Here is a 21,004-nt window from a genome sequence, read left to right as displayed (position 1 = left end):
TAGCTCATCCTCAATGCACTTAATAACACTTAACATTAATCCTTCAATCTTTTAGCATTGGGCATGGGGTATTCATACTGCCCCTTGTTCTTGCACCTTGCATTGATCTGCTAAAGGTCGTGTTGCAATTATGGATCAGCTTACAGCAAAAAAAGGGGAGGAAGTGCATCTTGGACCAATTACTTGATGAAACAATGTCAGCCACTATGAACATTATTTCTGGTATCTTAAAAAAAAAAAAAACTTAATCCTGTAGTGGGTGCTTATGATCTCATAAAGAATACTTTGCTGTTATCAGCCAACACAGTGGCAAATGCTGGATCCAGCATGCTGGATTTGAATCTTACATATCCAAAATATTATTCATAAATGTGAATCACATGAATAACTGGTTCATATTTTTAACTATCTTTTACAATTAATATTAATAATTTGATTTATATCCTGCCCCTTACTCAAGAGTCTCAGGGCATCTAACTAACATAGTTAATATACAGTATAATATACGTTAAGAACATTATAAAACCGTAGATCCGTCTAAAACATAATCGTCTGTAAAACTAGAATGAAAAAACCTCCAAATACTGAATGGTCACAATTGCAATTGGCCCAGTGCTTCTTAGAGTGTAACACTGCAAGATCAGGCTTTTTCAAACTTTTGACTGTGGATAATTTTTCAGGCTTTGGAAGTGATGTTGTCTGGTCCTGCCTCTCTGCCATATGCCCCGGAAGTGACATCACCACCCGTGTTAAGCGGCAGACTCGAGGATGTTTGGGTGGGGAGAGACAGGAGGTGGTTTAATGTAGTAGTAGGTGTAGTACTAGTAGGCTCTACTAATGTAGTAGTAGTAGTAGTAGTAGTAGGCTCTGCCCTCTCCCAGGTGCAGAAACCAGGAGAGACACACAGGAGGGGGTGAGGGGGGGGAATAGAAGCAGACAGTTCCCAAGCTTATGGCTGAGTTGATTAAAGCCAGAGGGGAAAGTTGTGGACCACCTCTGGAGCCTGCACGGATGCTGGGAGCTCCCACAAATCCCTGGGGGCCTGCAGACCCCTGGTTGGGAATCCTTGATCTACATGCTTAGCAACACTCATTTTATTAACCTGCTTTAAAATGGTCAGGTTAATAAAGTAGCCGCGTGCCAGGTACAATTCCTGTTTTCAGAATTATTCTAAATCTTGGAAGATTGTTTTTAATTAACCATACTTATAAGAAAGAGGTGTGTGCATGGGAATCTAATGTTATACAAAACTAGAGTTGCCAACGTTGGGTTTGAAAATACTTGGAGATTTTGGGGGTGGAGTTTGGGGAGGCCAGAGTTCGGGGAGGAGAGGTACTTCAGTAGAAAAAGAAGAAGAGTTGGTTCTCATATGCCGCTTTTCTCTATCCGAAGGAGTCTCAAAGCAGCTTACATTTGCCTTCCCTTTCCTCTCCCCACAACAGACACCCTGTGAGGGAGGTGAGGCTGAGAGACCCTTGATGTTACTGCTTTGAGACTTTGAGAGAGCACCACTATCAGTACTGTGGCAAGCCCAAGGTCACCCAGCTGCTGCTCGTGGAGGAGTGGGGAATCAAACCCGGCTCGCCAGATTTGAAGTCCACACTCCTAACCACTACAGCAAGCTGGCTCTCATAGTGCCAAGTGGGTCATAGTGCCATAGAGTCCACCCTCCAAATCAGCAATTATCTCCAGAGGAACGAGTCTCTGTCATCCAGAGATGGGTTGTAATTCCTGGAGATCTCCATGTGCCACCTGGAGAGTGGCAACCTTATAGGAAACTGTCAAATTGTCTTGAGTGATCAGACTATTCACCAAGTTCTACGTTGAGCATGCTTGCAAATCTTCTCTTGTAAAGGACACTCCCTGTTACAAAAGCAAGTATCCATTTTTATTTTGTTTACATTGCACTGAAAATTTACATCATACTTTTACAAATCCCTTTTTTCCATAAAAATAGACTTCTTTACAAAAGTGTATGCATTAATATAAGAGGAGTAGCCAGTTGCAGAAGAAACAAGATTTTAAACAAGATCTCAAATGTATTAACCTTAACATTAAATGGGTGAATCATTGTTATTGCAGTCATTGGAATAAAGAAGAATAAATAACAAATTGATGATATAAAATATAAAAAACAGAGTTCTTTTTAGTAGAAGACAGTTTTTGATCAGACCCCTATGAATTCTCAACATAAAATGTTGTAAAATGGTTTATAAGAAATTCACGAAATATCATAGAAATCCAAGCAGCAATCCTGGGTACAATGAAAGGGCGTTTTTTTGGGGGGGGAGGGGGGGTAGGCACTCTCTATAACAATATTTTTTAAAAAAATTCAAACAATTATTCATGTCTGGGGAAAGAATGTAATAACAGATAATTTGTACCGGCTAATGTACAGCAACAATGAGTCCAAAATGATTTCATGCTATAAAAGGAAGACAATGAACTATGACATGGAAATTACTCAGACTGTCATTTGATAATTAATTTATGAAAGTATAATCAAAACTAAAAATTGCATTCCTTTATATGAGTGAACAAAATGGGACTGCAGTGCCTAAAACTAGCCTCGAAAGGAAATTGGGTTTCGGGAAAAAACAGCTTTTCCTTTCATTCTCCTCAGTGTTATGGTTTTCTTGTCACCTTATTTTCAGGGCACTGTTGCAACGGGACGAATGATATAAATTAGAATTAATTGGCATTCCAAAACAACATCATCGACAACAAAACGCCTCCCCAAATTACAATTGGACACGATCTGTTTGGACAAAGACCCTCAAGTTCAGCAAGAAACCTTGAACTGATCCTCAGCTTACCTGGCAATTCAATTATGCCAACGTTTTTAGCTTTGTCTATATGACACATTCCGATTCAGTCCCGAGTGCTTTGGTTAGTCTGGGCTGTGCATGGGGTGACCTCTTTCTTCAAAACCGATTTGTGCTGGCATAACCACTTGCAACCCCATAGCCAATATGCCTGACCCTGCTCTGGCTAAGCACTCAGAACACTCATCCCCACTCCCTCTTAGAAACAAACCATTGCTGGTGAAAAGCATGAACCCAAGATCCATGGTTGTAACGGTCAGATTTCCTTGCAAGAATTGCACATGTTAAAGCTGTAAGTCCATACCTACCTGTGCACTGGATAGAAGAAAAGGTAACAGCAGACAAGATCCTTGTATAGGGGCTGATCCTTGTATAGCAGGGGTAGTCAACCTGTGGTCCTCCAGATGTTCGTGGACTACGATTCCCAGGAGCCCCTGCCAGCAAACGCGTTTGCTGGCAGGGGCTCAGGGGAATTCTAGTCCATGAACATCTGGAGGACCACAGGTTGAATACCCGTTGTATAGGATCTTGTGTGCTTAAAAACAAAACAAAACTAATCTAATCAGCAGCCCCTAAGAGACATATTGAAGATCAGTGAAGGATCACTGCGTGAAGTGTGCCTCTAGGCCACTTCCATGATTCAAGCTGCTGTAGAAAATCTAGGTAACAAGCACCCAAACCTGTGTTTTCCACCAAGCCAGGCAAAGTGCAGTGACTGAGCAAGGAAGAAAGGGTTAAATGCCCTCTCACCCAGCAATCTCTCCCAGATCTTCAGAGCATCTCAGTTTGCTAATCTTAAAAAAAAGTCAGATTTCCATCCTAAATCAGAGCTGAGGGGAGATGTAATCCGCATAGTTTGACCATTCATTTCAATGGGGTGGGGGAGAGTGCTGATGTGTGTTCCTGGCATGGTGTCCACAAGAGCTCCTTCCATTTCAATAAACAAGGGGACATCTGGTGGGCAGGAGAGCTTTCTGTTTTATTCCACATCTGGGTGCCTTTGTGGTGTGCCTTTTAACGGCAGCCCTTTTGCTGGCCAATGTGGTGTAGTGGTTAGGAGTGGCAGTCTCTAATCTGGAGAACCGGGTTTGATTCTCCACTCCTTCACATGTAGCCAAATGGGTGACCTTGGGTCAGCCACAATTCTTAGAGCTTTCTCAGCCCCCTCTACCTCACAGGGCATCTGTTGTGGAGAGAGGAAGGGAAGGTGACTGCCTACCACTTTGAGATTCCTTCAGGTCATGAAAAGCGGGGCATAAAGACCAACTCTTCTTCTTCATTTGTGTCATGGGGACAGCATGGAAGCAGAGGGATTATGGTGTAAGATCTTGGATTTAGTTTCTGGTATTTCTGTCAACTGGTTTTTCTTCCCTTTCCCCTCCCTTCTTAAACTTTCAAGAAAAACAAATTGGGGCTAGTGGGCTGTAAACCAGCGAGAAGGGAGAAAGTGTGGGAAAGGATTCCTTCCAAAGCAGACCCCTGCATCATTCCAAAGGCCAAGGGGCTAAATAATAGGGCACATCCCAGATTTTTTTTAATACTGTTGTCAGATTGGCGGCAGTCCGTAAAAGTAGTGTGAAGTGGAAAGGGATGGGGGAATGCCGGAGCTACCCCCCTAGCTGAATGCAGGACCAGTGCCTCAAGGAGGCAATGAAGGTGAGAATGAAGTGGGGAATTAAATCTGTGAAATAAAAGAACCTGAGAAGCTGACACTTCATTATCCCACTGCAGTATGGAAATAGTAGGTTGTACTTGCAAGCTTAAACCTATTAACGGCCATGGCATAATCTTAGGAATTCATAGGTACAAACTGGGGTGGAGTAAAAAAAAAAAAGAAAAGTCCTTAAAAGAGAAGGTCGAATTGAGAGAACGGGACCAAATCCTTACTGCGGAGGGGATGATGCGGTGTGTGATGGTCAAAGGACAAGTCAATGACTTGCTGTGTCCTATGAATCTAACTCTTAATCTCTACCATAAATCTTTTGTATTCTTCTTTTAAACCCGGTCCCTCTAGCACAGTTTATAAAGCACAAACGTACTGATAATGGATGCTCCTCCAATATATGCAAATAGGTTTTATTTTTATTTATTTAATTTTTCTCTTTTTTTTAGAATAATCTCCTTTTTTAAAAAAAGCAAATAAACTGTGAGTAAGCACTCATGGAGTGCAGCAGATTTCTTCTGTAAAATACTCCACGGTAGCCATGAAGTACATTTTTTTTTCCAGTTCATGAAAGAAAAAAGAAAAGGGAAAGGGGGAAAAAAAGAAAAGAAATCCACTCTCGTCTCTCTCGTCCTCAGGAGAAGGTGACCCAGGAAATCCTGAAAAGTGTGCTTTAATATATAATTTTTTTTTCCAACCAGTGAACTAGGCGCGCACTGTGTTGTTTCGATTTTCGGATCACCAAAGTCAAGCCGTCGCCATGTTATACCATTGTGCAAACCGTGTTCAGGTTGGGATCAAACCGTACGGCCTTCCCTTCGACAGACTTTGCGTTGGTGTCGTACATGGGGTTTTCAAAAGCAGCTTGCCCATTGTTATTTTCGTGTACAGAACATCCTGTATACTGCGTTTTAGGGGCAGTTCTGTAGGGGGAAAGAAGAAAGGAAAATGAGGTCATGGAATGTCCAAGTCAGATCATGGAATGTCCCAGTCACAGGCCTTTCTGACACAAACAAGTTCAATGGTAAAATCCAGAGGAAACTATTACGGTGCCTTCCTATACACTATAGTGCCATGGTATACTATCATATCTGTGGCTGTGTTGCAGGGAACACATGGACCTCCTGCATGCACATCTGTACATCTGTTTGTAAGAAAGAGTCAACACTAATTTCACAGTGTCACCTTGGATTGATGTCTGGATAAATGTGGGTCCTAAATCACATGTTCATATCCATATATGAACATGTGAGGAGAGCGACGAGGATGATCTGGGGCCAAGGGACCAAGCCCTATGAAGATAGGTTGAGGGACTTGGGAATGTTCAGCTTGGAGAAAAGGAGGTTGAGAGGGGACATGATAGCCCTCTTTAAGTATTTGAAAGGTTGTCATTTGGAGGAGGGAAGGATGCTGTTTCCGTTGGCTGCAGAGGAAAGGACACACAGTAATGGCTTCAAACTACAACGATATAGGCTAGATATCAGGGGGGAAAATTTCACAGTCGGAGTAGTTCAGCAGTGGAATAGGCTGCCTAAGGAGGTGGTGAGCTCCCCCTCACTGGCAGTCTTCAAGCAAAGATTGGATACACACCTTTATTGGATGCTTTACGATGCTTTGGGCTGATCCTGCGTTGAGCAGGGGGTTGGACAAGATGGCCTGTATGGCCCCTTCCAACTCTATGATTCTATGATTCTATGATATATGTTGAATATAATATGAGAATTGTTAAATATTACATGAGAAAAATCATGTTTACACAGATGGTACATTTATTCACTGTAACTTGTGGACAGGACATGTCTGCCTTTTTGTGTTTTAAGCAGTTTTATCAAAACAAACTGAAAGAAGATGGATTGGACAGCCAAGGGAAACCTAAACCCTGGACCCTTCAAAATGTATCCTATTCAACTGTATTGCATGAAAGATTTTTCTTCCATACTAACTCACTTCTGTTACTGAAGCTGGAAGGAAAGCTTCTACAAACAGTGAAGATGTGATTCAAGTGGGTAGCCGTGTTGGTCTGAAGAAAGACAACAAAATTTGAATCCAATACCACCTTTAAGACCAGCCAAGATTTATTCAACAAGTGAGCTTTCATGTGTGTGCTTCCTCAGCTTTTGTAAGGTGTGCATGCACACGAAAGCTCACACCTTGCATAAATCTTTGTTGGTTACAAAGGTGCAATTGGACTCAAATTGTAGTGGAGATGTGAGTTAAAGCAAGGTTTGTTTTCAACTTTATGGCCCATTTTTTGTAGTAAAGTGTGTTTTTTGGGGGGGAGAACCATCCTCATCCACATCTGGCTGGCAAACCTGTGACTAATACACAGATACTTCTATCAAGTTTTGCTCTTAGATATATATCTAAGTGGATGGAAGCCTTAATTAAATATTGACCAATACAATTCTTCATTGGTTTGTCAGTTACATCTCTATAGACTTGTATGTGTACAAAACATGCAAATGAAACAGCTGGCACCACCTTCGAGCAGCCATTTCCTTCTGGACCTTTCTTGAAATGGCTCCTGACACCCACACCATGAAAAGTTTAAACAAACAAACATGCCACCCACTAATTTGTGGCCATTAAATATATATATATATAATCAAAGTGTTACTAATGGATTCACCTAATGGGTAACCTGACTAAATTATACAGCCTTTGTTTTTGATGATACAGAAGGAAATCCACTTTCAAATGGGTTGAGTTCCAGATGTTCATTTAGAAGTCGGCCACTTGGAACTTGGAACCCATTTTCCCACAGTGATATAAATATATATGGTGGATAGGTTCCCAAGTTAGCCTATAGAAGGCTGTCCAGCCCCTAATGCAGATGAAGTGCCATCAATTAATGATGAGCAACAGAGGGAAACTACAGTGTTCTAATATTGTGCAATAGTTAAGCAATATAGGCAATAAAATCATTGCAGACAAAAGGATAGATCCAGACTAAATTTTCCAAATGAAGAGCAGAACTTTTTTGCCTCCTGTGTCCCACTGCAGATCTCCACAAAATGTTGCTCTTGGTGGATGGGGGACCCTGGAGGATTACAATGAGGGGATTTACAGCGATAAGCAGGAATCGGTGGGTGCTGCCATCTCACTCTGGTTCTAACATCTGCCCCCACTCTCTGATTTCCCTTGAATGATGATGTTCCCTTCCTCATAGGAAATGAAATCTAATAAGAAAAAGACTATAGAAGGATGGCGCAAATCACACATTGTGAAAAGATGGAGATGGATTGCTTTAACTCATGCCTGAAGCTAAGATTTTTGGATTTTTGGATTTTGGAGTGGCTTTACCATCTCCTACCAGCACTTGGATTGCCAGCTCTGGCTTGGGAAATTTGTGGAGATTTTTGGGAAGTGCCTGAGGAGACAAGACGGAGCACAGGAGAGATGTGATATCTCTTCGACTTCCATTTCTCCTAGACTCTATAGCAGTGATAATCAACCTGTGGTCCTCCAGATGTCCATGGACTACAATTCCCATGAGCCCCTGGCAGGGGCTGGCAGGGGCTCATGGGAATTGTAGTCCATGGACATCTGGAGGACCACAGGTTGACTACCCCTGCTCTATAGTATACTTTAGGCTCTGTAGCTGCCTTTTCCTCCAGTGGGAATGATCTCTGTAGAATGGAAATCAGTTGTAATTCTAGGAGAACTCTTAAGTTCACCTGGAGGTTGGTAACTGATCCATCACACAGCTTCACCTAATGGAGGACAAAAGAGCAAACGTTGTAGGGAACTGCATATCAAAATTCCCCAAGTCAAAAATATATCCAGAAAATAACATTCTGTGTATTTATAGCAAGGGTGACCAATTATAGCAGGAGCTCATAGGAATTGTAGTTCATGGACATCTAGAGGTCCACATCCCTAATTGACAGAATGAAAAATGGAATTAAAGAACATTCTGGAATTAAAGAACATGGGAAGGGGAAACCCAGGCAAATGTGCGTGGAATATGGCATCTGCTATATTTGAGGGGTTGAGAGGTGGTATTTTATTAAACAAATGTCACCACATTTTCCATGAACCAAATCCACCCTCTTCTCTAAAGACCCTCCAGGTATGAAGGGGATTTAAAGAAAAGAGTCCAACTCTACAGCCTCCTGAACAAGTTGCCCCACCATTTTGGTCTCTTGGATAAAACATAAACACTTTCGATTTCCATGCAATTATTTAGCCATTTAAGGGAAAGGTTTTGCCTTTATTGAACAGACAAATTACCACTGTAAATTGAAACTCAGGAAAATTGGGGTCACCTCTATTCACTCCCCTCGCATAGCAGGTAGGGAAATGTTGATGCATTTTACTATATTTTATATGTGTCTTCAAATTACTCATATAAACCATGAAAATTTAAAACAGAGGGACATACAGTGCTTTTCAAGGCTTTGCACAAAAGCGATTAGTTAGCTAAGGACAAGTGAATGAATCTCTGGGAGATGCTGACGATATCACCGCAGCCTAATTGTGGTTGAATTATCAATGACTGAAGAGGAACAACTGTCTGCAATAAAACTTTTCATAGGCACAGGACTCTGTGGAGCATTTACAACCCGGTAAACTGTGCGGGACGTAAGATAAATTATACAAGAAATATGAGCTGCAATACTGTAAATGTCAAAAACAAAATATAGGCAATATGCCAAGTACACAGCCACCCCTTTTTATTGCAGTGTCCTGAGATGCCAAGAAATTTGAATAACCTTGCTCCTCTCTGGGAACAAGTAATTTACAACAATAATTTGAATAGCGGAAAGTAAAGGTATAATGTAGGAAAATAACCTTACCTATCAAGCATCCCTGACAGTTCTAAAATGAGGTTAGTGTATGCATGCACTAGACAGGATGTTTTTTTTTCACAGGAACACTTCATTTATCTTGAATGGAATAATGGGGTGTGCAGGCATTAAATTATTCAGTTTAGTGATAATACTGAGGATAGGCCAAAGCCATCCATGACAAATATCGTTTTCTTTAGTGTGCTTACGCTTCAGCCTCCAATGGCCTGGGATGTGAGTGATTACAGTCTTGGATGTGTTCCCACACAAAAGACACCTGCCTAAAATACTGTCCCTTAAGTCATTTTTATCTACTGTTAGCTAGAATCAGAATAAAGATAAAGGTAAAGGTATCTCCTGCGCAAGCACCGAGGTCATGCCTCACCCTTGGGGTGACGCCCTCCAGTGTTTTCATGGCAGACTCAATATGGGGTGGTTTGCCAGTGCCTTCCCCAGTCATTACCCAGCAAGCTGGGTACTCATTTTACTGACCTCGGAAGGATGGAAGGCTGAGTCAACCTTGAGCCGGCTGCTGGGATCAAACTCCCAGCCTCATGGGCAGAGCTTTCAGACTGCATGCCTGCTGCCTTACCACTCTGCGCCACGAGAGGCTCTAGAATCAGAATACTTTGAGGCAAATTCCCTAGGGGTAAGTTTTGTCCTTGATTTCTCTTATTACCCTGAACCTTAAATCACAGGTGCATCTCGCAGACCCTCTACATTAATTTTGAGCACAAAGGATCCTTCTGAGATCACCATAGGTTGGTCTGTGATTCCTTGTCTGAGTTAGGATCAGGATGCGTTAGAATTAGGATACGTTAGGATACTGCCTTCTGAGAATGTAAGGTGGTGGTGCCCGTACAGGTTATGACCTTTGGGATGGTCATAACATACTTAGATCATTTGTACAGTTTTCATATAATGGTGCTGTTTCCATACCACAATAAGTTAGTCTACAAGATCTAGGGTCACCACATCCCTAACATCCCAAATCCTGAGGACTGGTTTGTGTAAAGTAATGTATCTTGATGGTGGTGATTTTAGCATGGACTGGTGATGTCACATTCATAAGCAGGAACCAAAATAGTTAATAAAATAGCAAATGTCAACTGGCTAAACAGGTCTAATTCATCTGGTCCTCCCTTGGATGAATTTAGAAATCAGCACAGAGAAATTGTCCTAAATATTCAGCTCTCATTCCAGATTCCTCCAACATAAATATATATAAGTTTTGTACTGGCACCTACCTTTGTTTATAAAGGTAAAACCCAAATCCTGCTAGTATAAGGGCAAAGAAAGGCACAAGAATAGCAATAGCCACAGAACTGCTGTTTGTACCATGTGGTTGGTTTGAAGAATTTGAACCTTCAGACAGGTTAAGTCCTGAAAGGATAAAAACAAACAATCATTTCCTTCTGTTCCAGTCATTCTTCTAACTCTAAAATTTCAAAATATTAAAGTGTCAATTATAAAGTAGAAAAATGTGTTTGTGTGTGTGTGTGGGGGGGAGAGGGATCGGCAAAGTTGTGTCATAGATTTTTGTGCACTGAAATGCTCTCAGAATTCTTCTTATCCCAATTTCTCCCTGGCATTCTGAGTTATGGATTTTATTTCCAAAACGGCACCAATGCAAAACAATTTTTGATGAGATTGTGCATGTGATTTCACAGATCCTTTTTGTGCAATGCTTTACAAAATGGATTCTGGTAAAAAAAAAAGTTACACAAAGAATCTTGTCAAAATGACTATGTGGTATCAATGATGCAACTCAACTGAAGTCTATACCAGATTATATATGCTCCAATTGGTAAATTAGCTTTCGAATCAGGAGTGGAAAACAATGGAACTGGGGAAATTTCCCTTATCCTTAGCTGGCAGAGACTATCTTTTCAGAATTAGAGTCTGCACGAGAACCTCATGTCACATCTCCATTTTGCTATATTCTAACAGTGTGATAGTGCAATGCAGAACTGGATTTAGGAAAGCACTTTAATGATTAGATCCCTTAGAAATATAAGTTTCTTCTTTTGTAGAGTGGATTTTTTAAAAGTCCTACTAAGTCTAAACACATCATAATAATCACAAAACAATGCACGTACATATGAAAGTGTGGTTATCAAAACTGGTGGTAGGTGAATGAGCAAGCATGTGATCCTCCCACCTTCTGTTCTCAGCTGGCTTTATCCTTTATACAGTAATATACATTATAGTGAGTGGTTCTCCAAGGTCTCAGGCTGAGGTTGTTCATATTACCTCTCACCAGCTTCATTATTTGGAGATTCCGGGATCTGAACCTGGGAACATCTGTGCGCCAAGTAGATGCTCTGCTATGTGACTGGCCACTTCTTTCTTAGTAAAAAGTGTTCACATCATTTCATTTGTCCAAAGCCCTGGATATTTTGACATTCTTTGGGAGTCCTTTCATGCAGTTTTCTATCTGTCCTGTTGTGGTGCTGGATTTTATGCATGTGTATGTACCAATATTTATTCTTATTTCTGAGAGGCTTTTCTTTATTTTTGTAGGGAGGGGTACTGTATCAGTTTCTCCATTATGCAGTAAACTGGATGCTAAGCATTCAGATCTCCAACAAAGGTGGAAATTAATGTAGTGCCTCCCGTTGTCACAGAAATACTGATGTTTTGCTCAGTTTCAAGCAAAGGAAAGAAATTTTATTCAACTCTGATGCTTTAAGAAGGAACATATCTCCTGGTTAAAGTTGCAGGTTCTTCTAATGCAGCCCACGAATTCTATTATTTCTCAGCTTTCTGGCAATATTTCTCCCACCCTTTTTGACAAAGTCAATTCAACAGGCACCCAGAAAGACAGAGCCATTTGTAGATATATGGGACTTAATTATATGGTTATCAAATATGCTCCCACATATGTACACAGCACAGTCATTTCTTTGATGTGATGTGTGCAACTGTAAGAATGAACCCTGAGATATCTTTGTAAGAAGAGAAGATAGCTTGTGTTGGTCAGAGCAGACATTTACTAAAAGGACAGCAAACAGCTGAATAAGAAGGGCAGGGTGATGATGTTGAAGCAGAGGGCCTAAGACCCTAGCTGCAGCATCATGCCACTGTCAGTTTAAAAAATTAGAAGTGGCATGGGTAGCTCTAGAAATATCCAGAAACTCTATGGTAAAACCATAGAGTTTCTGGCACATTCCTAGAATGACTTCTATCATTCATTCATTTACACACATACACATTTGTTTTTAACTTGAAGTGACTCACCACAGCCCTGTCACAAATTACTACACACTGCCTGGCAACTTTTTGTACAAAACTAGATACAATCTCTTTTTTTTCCTCCCAAAGAGCATTTCATAATGAACACAGTCATATAGGAGAGTGGCTGAGAAGCAGTTAGATAATTTTGTAAAACCCATATCCATTTAAAGAGGAACTACTCTGTCAAAAAAGCTAGAAGTGTGAAGTGCTAATCAGGATCAGTCAGCAATGCAAAATAAGAAAAGAGAAATTCATCCTAATAACTACAGGAAGGTTTTCACTTACAAACCTCCTGAAAAAGGGATTGCAGCCCCAACAACTAATTCTTCTTGTAAAAGTGTACCTTGGTCTAAAGCTGCCAGAACACTAAGAACATTTAATGATACTCCAGCTTCTGTCTTAAGGAAAGAAAAAAAATACTGCAGTACTCAAGAGACAGTCTCCGGTAATTTATAGTGCAATATTTTCTTTTAGTTACCTAATATTTTCTTTCTTTTTTATATGCTTATTGAGAAAAGCAGTTAGATTTTTATTAGCTGCAAAGAATTTGGGGAAAGGTGAGAGAACAAAGAGATGGGTACACAGCAACAAAGATGAATATCGACGTCTCCCCAGCGTCCTCCGTACAAATTATGATAATAAAAATTCTGTCTGATTCATCACCCAGTTAAGTCATGATACTTTAAACATAAATTGATTGAGGACAACCTAGGTTATGGAACTGAAGAGGGGCTTGGGGATGTTTATGGGGATTAGGATATTCTGCTTGGCTTCAAAAGCTGATGAAATGTAAAATGCTAATTGCATTCAAAATCTGTCATGAAATGTTAGCTAAGTAAGGTTCCTTCCCCCCTGCCCGCTAAAACTCATCAGAAGAATTTGTTAGGGAGTGAACCACTACTGCTAGCTAAAGGAAAGAAATACTCTACTATACAAAGTGAGGAATGAATAGAATGGCGTTCAAGGGCTCAACTACATCTGACAAAAAGACAACATTGCCAGTCCTTCAATGGTGATGCCCTCGGAGACTTTCAGAAACAGAACCTCATGGGATGGCATTCAACCATGTGATGACATTACTTCTAGCTACACCATCAGAAGTGACATTGCAACATTGCTGGAAACTCTGGCACTCAGTGGAAACTCTATATAACAATAGAGTTTTCTATGCATATGGCAGCAGGAGGACATTGTTTCTGGTTACAGAACTGGAAGTGATGTCATCATGTCTTCTAGAGCTACTCTGGCCCCCACATCTGCCCCTCTACTGTCCCTGGAGTGAGACAACCAGGACAAGAATTTCCTCACCCCCTTCCTGGAAATTACAATCCTATAAGCGTGAGATTTGTGAATGGATCTTATTCAGGAATTTTTAGGTTTCACAGGAGATACTGAGGAGGAGTCATTTCGGATTAGACTGTAGCATGTGCCATATTCCTGATGAAAAAGGCAGGAGGACGTCCACTTTGAATACCCCAAAAAGCTATGTTGTGGATTATGGGACCTAGCTATATAAAATGGAACTGCAGGAAGAATTAGGTTAGGTTGAGTGGGGGAGGTGGGGAACTGGCTTGGGACAACCCCATATGTGGTCATGCAAACAGACATCTTGAAAAGCAGGAGTCAACCTTCTTCCTATAGCTATGCACTGAAAAGGCTGTAAGAACAGGACATGCGTTGAGTACAGACTGCCTACTATCCTCCACACCCAAGATTTAAGCATTCCATCAGATGCAATCATTTAATCATGAAGCACCACTAAATATGACAACAGTAATGTTTACTAGTTACCTAATCTCTGAAGTCCAAACTGCCCATAATCTTTACCCTGGATGAATCCTTGAAAAACGTAGGTGGCACCATCGGGTTCAGCTGAAACCTGCATAGAAAAGAATGGTGTTAAATTGGATGTGCACAGGTTGGTTGAAATGCACAAGCTGATTATATCCAGGTTGGAGTGAGGCACTTAAATCATTTAGCTACCTGCTACTATTCTGTGTTTGTTCACGGAAACGTCTTTTCTGAACAAAAGGTAGTTGGGCTAAGAGGACGTTCGGGCCGTTCTTTGCCTTTGTGATGCAACGGTATTTATTTTTTTATTAACATCTAAGATTGTTATGACTAAAGATTCAAAAGAAATCTTCCACCCCCTTTGTGAGGCTGCCTTGCATGCTTGCCACAAGGAGTTCTTGAGAACACTTTAGAAAATAAGTCACGTGTGACTTGGAAACCAAATAAGAAAACCGAGAGGTGTGTTATCCGAGGCTGCTTTTGACTCCTTTTGCAAAGTGATGACTGTTCATCTAGCTCAATTTCACTCGATGTGTGCAAAGAACATGGGCAAGCTGACATAAGTCAGGTGACTCTTATCAGTGAGCTGCTGACACCCAGGAAATAATCTGTGCTGTGTTCGAGCTCCCAAAACAGAGCCGCACTGACTTCCTGTGATCAGGCTGTGACGGAATGATAAAAAGTGTGTCAGTTCAGCAAGTGCCGACAACAACCAGACAACCCCCTTGCTGGAAATGAAAAGCCTCCAGTGACACCTCTACGCTCATGTTTTCATGCAAACGGGGTGAGTCAGTAAAATGTTCCATATACCACTGACATGAGTACAGCTCAATTATCAAAGTCACCTGGCAATCAATATTGGATTGTTGGGTTGATCTGCAGTAGAACAAGACTTCCGAGGTATGAGCTTTTGAGAATCAAAAGCTTTCTTTGTCAGAAAGCTCTCAAAATTTCCTACTGAAAATATCTGGTTGGTCTCTAAAGTACGACTAGACTTGAACCAAGCTGAAAACGAATAGACCATCTGTAAGGCACTGTGAGTATTACGTGATTAGTCATGCAGCAGCATGGGATTGTCCTGTACTCTTGTTTTGGTTGACGCCTTAGAAACTGGAGGATGGGACATCCTTTTTTGTTAGCAGGAAGCTTCACAAGCCCCATTCTTATCTCATTTGTGGCCAGCAGCAATCATTCTTACCGAATAGACACACAAAGAATTTGTTCATGACTTGTCCTAGCTGACACGGTATGGATACCAGGAGTCAATGACCCAAACATTTAATTCCATACAACCAAGATGACAGCTGGATTACTTCCTGAACCAAGTGTAAGAATGTGATAAGGCATAAAACAGGGCAATCGTCAACTTTTTGACAAGGCAATCATTCCTTTACTTCCACAACAACATGGACATTTGAAAGACAACAAGAAATGGTAATGCTGTAAAAGATAGACCCTCTCAGTTACTGCTCCCAAATGGACAAATTTGAGAGGGGGCAGAGGAGAATAACAAGAATGATCCAGGACTTGGGGACCAAGACCTGTGAGGAAAGGCTGATGGATTTGGGGATGTTAAGGAGGAGGTTGAGAGGCAACATGATTGCTCTCTTTAAGTATTTTAAAGGTTGTCACTTTGAGGAGGGCAAGGAATGGTTCCTGTTGGCAGCAGGGGATAGGACTCACAGTGACGGCTTTAAACTACATGGAGAACTGTAATGGCTAGATATCGGGGGGGGGGGGAATCACAGTTAGAGTAGTTCAGCAGTGGAGGAGGTGGCAAGCTCCCCCTCACTGGCAGCCTTCATGCAGTGGCTAGCATCATGGATACTTTAGACTGATCCTCCATTGAGCAGAATGTTGGGCTAGATGGCCTGAATGGTCCCCTCCATCTATGATTCTAAATTACACAATTTCCTCCCAGTGCAGACTTACTATATGGTTGAAACAAACATCAAAAACTGCATAAATATTTTGGGGGCAGTTCATAACCAGTTAAGCAATTAATACTATTCCCATTTATGCTATGATGGGCACAGATCTTGTTTCTACTGCCTCATTTCATTCTATAATGGTCCTGGGGACATCAACCGCCTCTTTTCCTGATGGAAAAGCAACCACACCACCAATCCTTCTTGCCCATTGCCAACTGCTTGAAAAAGAAGGGCCTGGCACAAATCATTCCCAGCAAGCCTGAAGGAGCATCTGTGGTGCCATCCCTCCTCTCCTCATAAGATCGTATGAGGCAGGCGTTTGTATGAAGTACTATTGCCATGCCTCAGAGACTCTTGGTATCTTCTGTCATGCAAGTCTACGACACCACTGCTGCTTTGGACTCCTGGATCTGTGATCTGTGGCACGGTGCAGCCTGATGGTGGGGTTAGTCCTATGCCTTTGGTCAGGAGAGTGCCAGGCACCACGCAGCAAAAACAAAAACTGAATCAATCGATGGGAATTTTATAAAGAGAGCAGCTTGTATTGTGTGGCCTAAAAATGCAAGTCACCATAACTCTCATTTGATATATTATGGGGTCATGGAAGCATCACATACTGTTCCAATAAAGCAAAAATGAGGAGGATTTTGGAAAGTAACAATGAAGAGTCTGCTTGTACTATACCCTGAAAATTGCTGTTATTTCCCCAAACACCCAGTGGTGCTATTAAAGATTATTTTTACCTTTGCAATCACTGAGTGGCATTTCCCAAGACTCTTTAGAATGTCACTATATGGTAGTACCAGCATTACTCAGTGACCCCATCAGTAGCCACATGGTCCTTTTCCTTGACACTGCTAATTATCTTTCATTGTATAACGCCTATATTTTTTCAGGTCTCATGCGCAAGCCTTCATTTGCTGTTAAGACAGTATTGTATTTTCCCGAAACTATACTCACAAAACCATCCATTGCCCATTTTTCCTCCTTCAGTTTGTTCAGCGAAGTATGGGATGGTGCTTTAATGAGATATATATGGAGCATTAAACGGGCTTCTTGGCTTTTATATACCCCTGTAAAATATAAAAGTAGTTGATCTGTGCCACTTATAAGTAACCGGAGTTATTGGAAGGGGGGGAAGTGATGTCCTTAGAATTTTTATGTGAATTCCTGATGTTCACACAGGAAAAATGTGAAGGTCAATGGTATACAACCTCTTCAGATACTCAACGACAGACCAGAAAAGATATCTCATTGGCCAACTATGCATTGAAATCAGCAGCATAGGTCCTGATCTCTCCCCAGCTTCAATCATCCTCAACGTTCCTCCCATTTCTCTTTCACCCTTGTTGGAGTTGACTACAAAGCCAAGGGTCCTTTGGGCAACAAGGAACAGAGTCGACATCATGTAAATTTCCCTGGCATGGCTAGGTGCTAAACACAAACTGTGATCTCCCTGTGTATACATTAAAAGGTGGCTACCAAGCTTATATAGCATGGCTCAGGGCTAAATCCTATAAAAGGTAAACGTACATATGTAGACAGTTCTCACTTTGCCCCATAACAGACTCACCTTTGCACTACATAGTTCCATGATATTTTTCAACCCAATCGTGAAATACAGACTGGTGGAAGAGGAAGTTTTCACAATCGAATAATAGCCAACACCATAATAGCAATAATATCTACATCCTTCGTGTAGCATTTTCTTATGGGGCAGATCTGAAGCAATATGTTTCACATCACTTTTATTCTGTTAAAATATCTTATATTGCAGGGATTAGCCTCCCAAGGCAGTTCTGCATTGGCTAAACGAAATTGCTCGACTTTTTAAGTTACCTGAGCTCTACTCACTATCTGGTTCTGCACCATTTAGGAGGTGCCTATGAGAGCCTCTTGTGGCACAGAGTGGCAATGCAGCAGACATGCAGTCTAAAAGCTCTGCCCATGAGGCTGGGAGTTCAATCCCAGCAGCTGGCTCAAGGTTGACTCAGCATTCCATCCTTCCGAGGTCGGTAAAATGAGTACCCAGCTTGCTGGGGGATAAACGGTAATGACTGGGGAAGGCACTGGCAAACCACACCGTATTGAATCTGCCATGAAAACGCTAGAGGGCATCACCCCAAGGGTCAGACGTGACCCAATGCTTGCAAAGGGGATACCTTTTTTATGGTGCTTCTACAGTGTGTCCGTCTATGATCAAGACTTCCAATGCACTGCTGACATATTCTGTATTGTTTAGACTGCCAATGGAACATGATGTGATGGTGCTGAAGCCACTGACTTGTAGGATCAGGCCTGAAAACCACACTGTAATCTGATGTTTCAAAATTAATTGATTGGTTGATTGCCCGCCACTTCCAGATTGGCTGGCTCATGGTGGATTACGGAATGAAAAACCCCACAATAAAATCACAGAACCCGATCCTTACAAAATCCTCAGTGGGGAAAAACTACTCTAACCCCCCTCCCCCCAGCTTGACAAACCCCCTTCACCTGGTGCCTCAGGGGGAAGTGAAATGGGGAATCAGCTTGATGTTCCAGCTGTGACAAGGAGGAGCCCAAAATATTATCCACATCTGTCGACAAGTAATAGCATGCATCCAGCTACTGCCAGATGTCTCCTATCATTGCCAAATGATTACTGTGCTCATGAAAATATTAAAAAGCTGAAGCTAAACTGATATTTTGTATTGATTTATTTATTCCATTTTTATAACTGCCCCTCTTCGCAAAGCTCTGTCAGAGTGGTTTACAACCATTCAATTACACAACAAATGAGTAAATCTCTTCAGATATTTTCCAAGACAAACACTCAAGGACCACTCTCGCTAGTTCTAGCAGTAGTTGAATGAACATGACTATTTGTGTAAAAGCAACTACTGATGTTCTCTGATGGGAACTCAGAGAGAAACTTAAGCAAAAACACTGGTCTCACCGTCTTGTTTTTAACCAATGAAAACGAGTATTTGCGCAATACAATATGAACATGTTAAGATATTAATAATCTTAAACCCCGCCCACGGTGCCACAAGCGCCGCACACTAAATAAAGTCGTAAGGGCTTAGGGGGAGAAGTTAGGGCGGGCTCTGTCCGGGATGAGGAAGGGTGCTGATTGGCCCATTCCTGTGGACTGACAATGGAAGGCCTGCCGATTGGCCTCGCCGATTGCCGCCCCGCCGCCAAGGGAGCAATTGCGAGCCGCAAGCAGCGCGGCTCGCAGTTGATCCCTTGCCGGTGGCCTGATGCATCGGGAGGCGCCAAGCGCCTCTGACGCTTCAGGCCGCTGGCAAGGGAGCCCCCGCCAGCCGCGTGCTGCGAGCCCGGGGCTCCCTTGCCGGCGGCCTGACATGTTGGAGGCGCTTGCCGCTTCTCGCCACGTAAGGCTGCCGGCCAGGGAGCCTTTGCCAGCCGCGCACAGCACAGCTGGCGGGGGCTCCCTGGCCGGCGGCCTGACGCCGCAAGAGGCGCCAAGCGCCTCCGACGCATCAGGCCGCCGCAAAATATTTATCTAGCGCCCACTGTATTCTGAGTACAGTGGGCTTGATTACTAGTCAATAAATAAGACATCAATCACATGCTATTCAGTACGTTGCCTGTTTACATTGGTGGTCAAGGAGACTGTTTCAGATTGGGGTACGTAAAGCCATTGTTTTATGGAAAAATACAAGTATTTAAATTGCAAGGACTAAATGGAGAATTGTATGCAATTGTTTCCTGCCCAATACCATACCTGAAAGTGACAGCTCCATATTGCTGTTGGTAAGCGTGGCATTCACTCTTCCTGATGTTGCATTGAAACTGGTCACTGTCAAGGTCATGGGTTGTTTTCTGCCTTTGTAATTGTAGGAGCCTTTCCATATGTAATTTTGGGCAAAGACGTCATCAGGAACTGCACAAACATCAAAACCGTTAGTTGCCTTATTTGGACTGCAGTAATGCTGACTGCAATGAGAACCTTTCCTCTCCAATAATTTTGTTTTGCTATTGGAAATTATATTAGTGATTTTTGTAGAGCTCAGCATCCATGTTCATAATGCACAGAAATGGTGCAGAGAAACCTTAGGATGCTATGGGCTGATCCTGCATTGAGCAGGGGGTTGGACTAGATGGCCCCTTCCAACTCTATGATTCTATGATTCTAACTCATCACAAAACTAGCTTTATCTTTACCTGCCTTCACTGAAAACTCTAAGAATATCACAGGCCTTTTTAAAAGGATACATCCAAACAATCAGATTTTAGGTGTTACTTAATGCTTTCACATAAATCAATCAAAACTATAGGCTTGCCCTTACTATGAAAATTGTGGCTCAGATTCAGATATACTTTACCAACATCTCCGTGCTATTTTAAATTCTTACTGGAACTGAGGTTATTATAACTATAGAATTAAACCATTATATATAAGAAAACAGGATTACACATATTTTAAGAGATATTACTGTTGGATGGTTCTGTTACAAGAATCTATGATAGAAACAAGTATCCACTGCAGATCTAGACCACTTCTAAGTTGACTGTCAGCCAATGAATCTCATGGGAATCATTGGTGTCTCAGTCAAGAGATGAGTATCTCCCACAAATAATTCACAGTGTCAACAGAAGCGACATACTTTCTGATGAACAATCATGACCATTAAATCAATTTGAAATTCATTACAATATTTACAGCCCCCAAACAGGAAAGAACTGGGCATGAAAACACTCGATCACATGAACATACTGGCCAAGAGGGCTCTGCCTAAACCATCTGTGTGACTGCAC

General features: G+C 41.8%; 1 protein-coding gene across 7 annotated transcripts in view; it reads right to left on the bottom strand.

Annotated features, from left to right (window-relative positions):
* Positions 1 to 1,866: 1,866 nt before the first annotated feature.
* Positions 1,867 to 21,004, bottom strand: part of CSMD3 (CUB and Sushi multiple domains 3) — a 675,220-nt gene continuing 656,082 nt past the window's right edge. For all 7 annotated transcript variants that reach the window (XM_077351631.1, XM_077351632.1, XM_077351635.1 and 4 more), the window contains 6 exons: positions 19,971 to 20,129; positions 17,198 to 17,310; positions 14,307 to 14,394; positions 10,526 to 10,661; positions 3,339 to 5,411; positions 1,867 to 3,215 (listed from right to left, as the gene is read on the bottom strand). In XM_077351631.1, the coding sequence (XP_077207746.1) occupies positions 5,252 to 5,411; positions 10,526 to 10,661; positions 14,307 to 14,394; positions 17,198 to 17,310; positions 19,971 to 20,129 (656 nt within the window). In that variant the 3' untranslated portion in view covers positions 1,867 to 3,215; positions 3,339 to 5,251. The remainder of the gene's footprint in view (positions 3,216 to 3,338; positions 5,412 to 10,525; positions 10,662 to 14,306; positions 14,395 to 17,197; positions 17,311 to 19,970; positions 20,130 to 21,004) is intronic.

This window comes from Paroedura picta, chromosome 9 (assembly GCF_049243985.1).
Source record: "Paroedura picta isolate Pp20150507F chromosome 9, Ppicta_v3.0, whole genome shotgun sequence".
Lineage (NCBI taxonomy): Eukaryota > Metazoa > Chordata > Lepidosauria > Squamata > Gekkonidae > Paroedura > Paroedura picta.
Note: the sequence above shows the minus strand (reverse complement) of the source record. Positions and strands in the feature narration are given on the sequence as shown.